Source organism: Anolis sagrei, chromosome 6 (assembly GCF_037176765.1).
Source record: "Anolis sagrei isolate rAnoSag1 chromosome 6, rAnoSag1.mat, whole genome shotgun sequence".
Taxonomy (NCBI): domain Eukaryota; kingdom Metazoa; phylum Chordata; class Lepidosauria; order Squamata; family Dactyloidae; genus Anolis; species Anolis sagrei.
This window is the reverse complement of record NC_090026.1, coordinates 30,020,757-30,027,954: the sequence shown is the minus strand read 5'-3', so window position 1 is coordinate 30,027,954 and position 7,198 is coordinate 30,020,757. Positions and strand designations below refer to the sequence as shown.

The window sequence follows — 7,198 nt, the reverse complement described above, 5'->3', positions numbered from 1 at the left end:
TGCTTTTCTATGGTTTGTACTGTATTTTATACTTTTTTGCTATGTATATGCCAATAAAGGCTTGCTGGATTGGTAAATTGGTCTCTTGACGTTTCGCCCACATCTATGGCAGGCATCCCCAGAGATTATGAGGTCTGTTGGAAACTAGATGAGTCCCTTCAAGCCATGAGGGTTCTGTGTGGGAAGTTTGGCCCATTCTATAATTAATGGGGCACAAATACTCTTTGAGTGTAGGTGAACTATAAATCCCACCAACCACAACTCCCAAATGTCAAGACTATTTTCCCCAAACTCCACCAGTGTTCACATTTGGACATAATTGAGTATTCATGCCAAGTTTGGTCCAGATCTATCATTGTTTGAGTCCACAGTGCTGTCTGAATGTAAGTGAACTACAACTCCAAAACTCAAGGTCAATGCCCACCAAACCCTTCCAGGATTTTCTGTTACTCATGGGAGTTCTGTGTGCCAAGTTTGATTCAATTCCATTGCTGGTGGAGTTCAGAATGCTTGTAGGTGAACTATAAATCCCAGCAACTACAACTCCCAAATGACAAAATCAATCCCCCTTAACTCCACCAGTATTCAAATTTGGGCATATCGGGTATTTGTGCCAAAGTTGGTCCAGTTAATGAAAATACATTTGTTATATTGATGTATTGATATATTGCTGTATTGATGTTTACTGTTTAATTAACTTGTTATGTGATTGCTTTTAAATACCCAATAACCTTGTAATTTGTATACTGAAACTGTTGCTGTTAACTGCTCTGAGTCGCCTAAGGGCTGAGAAGAGCGGTATACAAATAAAGTAAATAAATAAAATAAATAAATACATCCTGCACATCAGATATTTACATTACAGTACACAACAGTAGCCAAATTACAGTTATGAAATAGCAACAAAAATAATGTTCTGGTTGGGGGTGACCACAACATGAGGAACTGTATGAAGGGGTCACGGCATTAGGAAGGTTAAGAAAGGCTGCACTAGAGTTCTCTGGATGAAAATTATGAGTACTTCTCCCAAAATTGCAAATCCCAGCATTTTGTTGAAAGGAGATTCCATCGGAACGTTAGGAAGAACGTACTGACTGTGAGAGCTGTTCAGCAGTGGAACTCTCTGCCCCAGAGTGGTGGAGGCTCCTTCTTTGGAAGCTTTTAAACAGAGGCTGGATGTCCGTCTGTTGGGGGGGTGGGGGTTGAATGCAATTTTCCTGGTTCTTGGCAGGGGGTTGGACTGGATGGCCCAGGAGGTCTCTTCCAACTCTTATGATTCTATGAATGGCCCCATAGATATTAAAGTGGAATTATATTGCTATAACTGTCTTGTAATTGCAATATTACAACACAACACAGTGTGAAGGGGGACCTTAGAATGTTGTACACCTTTGCTTTGGAATCAATCATTATAATTCCACTTTAATATAATTTTAACATTAACATCTAGTCTATTTCTCACTAGAGTTTTTGATTGTATTCCTTTCTCTTGTAAACATCCTTGAGTTCCAGCTTTGGGAGAAAACTGCGGTATAAATAAAGTGATTGATTGACAGATTGAGGTATTGATTGCTAGGGCAAGAAAATTTTCATTCTAGCATCTCGCATCAAACAAAATCAAAAGAGAAACAGCCACTTTGTCCTTTCCCCACAAAGAGACAGTACAGCTTGAAGCCACAACAATTACCATATACAGATATTATATTGTAAACATGTATTAAGCCTTAAGGGAATGGGATAAATTCTGAATAAATAATGGGATTAGAATGTGACTTTAAAGGATAAAGCTGTTTACTGATGTTTGAATTCCTTTAATCTTTTTTGTATGGACTCTCAGGGTTGGAAGAGACCAAAAGGGCCCGATGGGGCCTTCCACACAGCCACATAACCCAGAATATCAAGGCAGAAAATCCCACAAAATATGCATTGAACTGAGTTATTTGAGTCCATATATTCCATTTCAAAGCAGAAAATGTGCGGTTTTATTCAGCTGTGTGGAAAGGGCCCAATTCCCCCCTTGCCATGCAGGAATACAAAAGCACTCCTAACAGATGGTCATCCAGCCTCCGTTTAAAAACCTCCGGAGAAGGAAACTCCATCACACTCCAATGCAGAATATCCCTCTATTTGTGTTGTCGAAGGCTTTTATGCCAGAATACTGGGTTGCTGTGAGTTTTCTGGGCTGTATGGCCATGTTCCAGAAGCATTCTCTCCTGACATTTCACCCACATCTATGGCAGGCATCTTCAGTGGTTGTGAGGTTTGCTGGAGGCTGTTAGAAATGATGGGAGTTGAAGTCCAAAACACCTGGAGGAAGGCCCAAGTTGGTCCATGTCTGAGGCTGTTAGGAATGGTGGGAGTTGAAGTCCAAAAGACCTGGAGGGAGGGCCAAGTTGGTCTATGTCTGAGGCTGTTAGGAATGGTGGGAGTTGAAGCACAAAACACCTGGAGGAAGGCCCAAGTTGGTCCATGTCTGAGGCTGTTGGGAATGGTGGGAGCTGAAGTCCAAAAGACCTGGAGGGAGGGCCAAGTTGGTCCATGTCTGAGGCTGTCAGGAATGGTGGGAGTTGAAGTCCAAAAACACCTAGAGGAAGGCCCAAGTTTGCCCATGCCTGATGCTGATAGCAATGGTGGGAGCTGAAATCCAAAACACCTGGAGGAAGACCCAAGTTTGACCATTATTGAGGCTGTTGGGAATGATGGGAGTTGGTCCAAAACACCTGAAGGAAGGCCCAAGTTTGCCCATGCCTGAGGCTGATAGCAATGGTGGGAGCTGAAATCCAAAACACCTGGAGTGAGGCCCAAGCTTGACCAAGCCTGAGGCTGTTAGGAATGGTGGGAGTTGAAGTCCAAAACACCTGGAGGGAGGCCCACGTAGGACCATGCCTGAGGCTGTTAGGAATGGTGGAAGCTGAAATCCAAAACACCTAGAGAAAAGCCCAAGTAGGATGATGTCTCAGGGTGTTAGGAATGGTGGGAGTTGAAGTCCAAAACACCTAGAGGAAGGCCCAAGGTGTCCCATGCCTGAGGGTGTTAGGAATGGTGGGAGATGAAGTCCAAAACACCTGAAGGGAGGCCCAAGTTTGACCATGTCTGAGGCTGTTAGGAATGGTGGGGGTTGAAGTCCAAACCACCTGGAGGAAGGCCCAAGTTTGACCATGTCTAAGGCTGTTAGGAATGGTGGGAGATGAAGTCCAAAACACCTGAAGGGAGGCCCAAGTTGGACCATGCCTGAGGCTTTTAGGAATGGTGGGAGTTGAAGTCCAAAACACCTGGAGGGAGGCCCAAGTTTGCCCATGCCTGGTGTAGATGCAGAGAAGGCTAAAGGGGTGAGGAAAGCACATTTCCCAGGATCCTATAGCATTGGATCCCTCTCTCTTTCCAGATTCCGCAGGAACTCATACACAGGGCGCTGCTGCCAATGCCTGTCTGCGGGTGAGGAAGGAGAGAGGGAGGGAGGGAGGAGGGAGAGACCCTCATTCGGATTCCTCTCTTTTCCCCGCGGCTCCCTTCCTTCCTTCTTTCCTTTCCTTTCTTCCACGGGACTTGCGCGTTTGTGCCGCTCGCTCTCCGCCTGGGATGACTCACCGCGCCCCTCCCTCGCCCTGCTCCTAAAGGGGGAATCCCTGCAGCTGTGTCTATGTGGATGGGAAGGGGGTGGGAGTCAATTTCCCCCCGTGGAGTGGGGAAAGAGAGACACAAACTGGAAGAGAGCATGCCGGCTGAAGACCCCCAAAGCGCGTGACGGCGCGGCGGCCACGAGGCGGCGCTAGAGAGACTCCTCTCGGCTTCACTGGATCCTGGGACTCTTGATAGATCTTCTTCGGCTTCGGCAGCAATTGCAGCCTTTCTTCTTCCTCCTCTTTTCTTCCTTTCTTGGATCCCTTGCCTTCCTTCTGCTGCCAAGACCTGCTCTGGCTGGAAAAGGACCCGCGAGTGGTGAAGTTTCCAAGCGGAGGAGGAAAGGAGAGAGAGAAGGAAGAGAGGAAAGAGCAGCCTCTCTTCTTTCATTCTCTCCATCCCGTCTTTTCCTTCTCTTACTGAAGACCCAACCGAAAGTGAAGCCGCCTCGATCCTAGAGAAGAAAAGGAAAGGGAGAAAAGATTAGGAAAATCTCTCTTTCTCTCCATCCCGATCCACGCGAGTTCTGTTCCCGAGTGGGTGCCCAAGAAGCCGGGATCGAGTTGGAAGAGGGGCTCCGACGTTCCTGGGATATCTCTGAGCCACTGGTGCCAACCCTTAGACACCGGAGGAGAAGAGAAGTCACTCCAGAAAGGCATTCATCCTTCAAGGACTCCACAATCTCAACCTGATTCCTTCAAGGACTCTACAATCTCAATCTGGCCAAAGAGGAGCACCCTGGGGTCTTGGTACCACCTTGGAAGACCTCTCCTACTCCAGCTGTAGCCATCTGTGCCCCCAACCCATTCTTGGGCATCTTCCAGAGCTCTCCAACCCACCCATGCAAAGAGAACATCCCTGGTAAGTCAACCAAAGGACCTCCCAACCAGCAGCACCATTGGGTGGTCATTTGCCCAAGCCAACCACCTGCTTGCCTTCTTCACCGTCTCCCTGGGCAAACATTCCATGATTTGGGTCCAGTTTTTTGTACCATCTGGCACTGTACAGGAAAGGCAACCAGGATCGGCTCTCCAGTGGCACAACCAACTCCCCCTTGGTGCCTCTCTCTCCCTTTTAAGCCGCAGTGGTGTGTGCCACCAACCTAGCCTTCAGGATTTTGAGGGAACCCTCTCCATCACTCTACAAACCCATTTATGGGAAGAGGACACTCTTCGTAAGTCAACCTAAGGACCTTCCAACCAACACACCATCAGCAGCACCGTCAAGTGGGGGGGGGGGGTCATTTGCTTCCCCTTAGTGCCACTCTCTCCCTTTTTAGCCGAAGCGGTGTGTGCCACCAAACCAGCCTTGAGTATTTCAAGGGAATCCTCTCTATTGCTCTAGAAACCCACTTATGGGAAGAGGAGACTCTTCATATGTTAAACTGAGGATCGTCTAACCAACACACCATCGGCAGCACCATTGAGGAGGGGTGGGGGTCATTTGCTCCCCCTTGGTGCCTCTCTCTCCCTTTTAAGCTGCAGCAGAGTGTGCCACCAACCCAGCCTTGGGCATTTTGAGGGAACCTCCTCCATTGCTCTACAAACCCACTTATGGGAAGAGGACACTCTTCATAAGTCAACCTGAGGACCTTCCAACCAACACATCATCAGTAGCACCATCAAACAGAGTGGAGGAGCAGTGTCGTTCGCTTCTGTGCCAGTCTCCTGAGAGAAGAGAAGGGACACAAACATCTGACCATCTGGGTCCAGCGTGTGCCATCTGGCATGAGCCCAATGCGCAGGAAAGGCAACCAGCACCGACTGTCGATTGGCACAGCCATCTCACGGTGAACGAGTCCCCTTTGTGCCTCTCCTCTTGACATCAGGAGACAGACAACGTGGTTTTTCCTTGGGCTGCCACCCATTCCTGACCATGCTTTAGCCCCCTCCCCAGAAGAAAAAGGACTGCAGTGAGGTGACGTCACTTTCTGTACCTGAACTCAGAGAAAGTGGTCACCTGGTCTAGTTCTTGCTCCAGCACAACCTCAGAAGAACCCACTCAATTAGATAGACAGGCAAGATCCTTCTTCTCATACCAAGGATGTCGGTGGTGCGGAGGAAGTTTGGAGACGACTACCAGGCTGTGGCAGCCACCTCTACCCGGCGGAAAAGGCAACGTTTTGTGGACAAGAATGGCCGCTGCAACGTCCAGCATGGCAACCTGGGCAGCGAGAACAGCCGCTATATCTCAGACCTCTTCACCACCCTGGTGGACCTCAAGTGGCGCTGGAACCTCCTCATCTTCCTGCTGACTTACACGGTTGCTTGGCTGGTCATGGCCTCCATGTGGTGGGGGATTGCTTACATGCGGGGGGACCTAGAGATCCACCATGGCCACAATGCTGGGCACAACCCCTGTGTGGCCAACGTTTACAACTTCCCCTCTGCCTTCCTCTTCTTCATCGAGACAGAAGCCACCATCGGTTATGGGCACCGATACATCACTGAGCGCTGCCCTGAGGGCATTGTGCTGTTCCTCTTCCAGTCTCTTCTGGGCTCAGTGGTGGATGCCTTCCTGATCGGGTGCATGTTCATCAAGATGTCCCAGCCCAAGAAGCGAGCAGAGACTCTCATGTTTAGCCGGGCCGCTGTCATCTCTCAGCGTGATGGCAAGCTCTGCCTCATGTTCCGGGTGGGCAACCTGCGCAACAGCCATATGGTCTCGGCCCAGATCCGCTGCAAACTCATTAAGGTGAGTGGAAGGGGTTCCTAGGGATTAGATGGCAAAAGTGACCTCAGTGTCAGGGATACAAATATCTAAGCAGCAAATGACCTAGTGATAACTAAATCACAGTTGAGAAACATGCCGCCCTCTGGCTCTTGTTGGCTTCCCAGATTCCATCATGCTCAGCCAACATGTCTAGTGGTTAAGATATATGAGATCAGTGTAGTCCAAAACTTAAGATTGGCCACAAGTTCACCAATCTTAAGCTAGAGCATTATTTTTCAAACTGCTCCTCCAGATGTTTTGGACTTCAACTCCCACAATTCCCAACAGCTGGTAAGCTGGCTGGGATTTCTGGGAGCTGAAGAGCAAAGCACCTGGAGGAGCACAGTTTGAGAAACTCTGAGGGTCCTTCCACACAGCCCTATATTCCAGAATATCAAGACAGGAAATTCCACATTATCTGATAACCCAGTTCAAAGCAGATATTGTGGGATTTTCTGCCTTGATATTCTGGAATATAGGGCTGTGTGGAAGGGCCCTGACCTAGAGTACTGCATGTCGATATGAGAGAGAGCAGTATCAAGTAGTGTCTTGCATGTCACTGCAACAGTGAATCCCTTTTGGGTTTTAATGTAAGGAACTGTAAACTAAGGAGCTTTCTAAGGGCCCTTCCACACAGCCTTCTATCCCAGAATATCAAGGCAGAAAATTGCACAATATCTGCTTTGAACTGGATTATCTGAGTCCACACTCAGATAATGTGGGATTTCCTGCCTTGATATTCGGGATATAGGGCTGTGTGGAAGGGCCCTCAGGCACTGAACCAATGGGTATTCAGTACCTTGTAGCACTTCCTTTTAGAATAGGGACTAAAACCAGAACAGATTCACAGTCTCATCAATATAAG

The 7,198-nt window shown here is 48.3% G+C and overlaps 1 protein-coding gene across 1 annotated transcript in view; it reads left to right on the top strand.

Moving 5' to 3' along the window:
- Window positions 1–3,531: 3,531 nt before the first annotated feature.
- The window catches only part of LOC132778126 (G protein-activated inward rectifier potassium channel 1-like), a 43,483-nt gene continuing 39,816 nt past the window's right edge, over window positions 3,532–7,198 (top strand). The window contains exon 1 of the mRNA XM_060780793.2: window positions 3,532–6,315. Within this exon, the coding sequence (XP_060636776.2) occupies window positions 5,665–6,315 (651 nt within the window). The 5' untranslated portion in view covers window positions 3,532–5,664. The remainder of the gene's footprint in view (window positions 6,316–7,198) is intronic.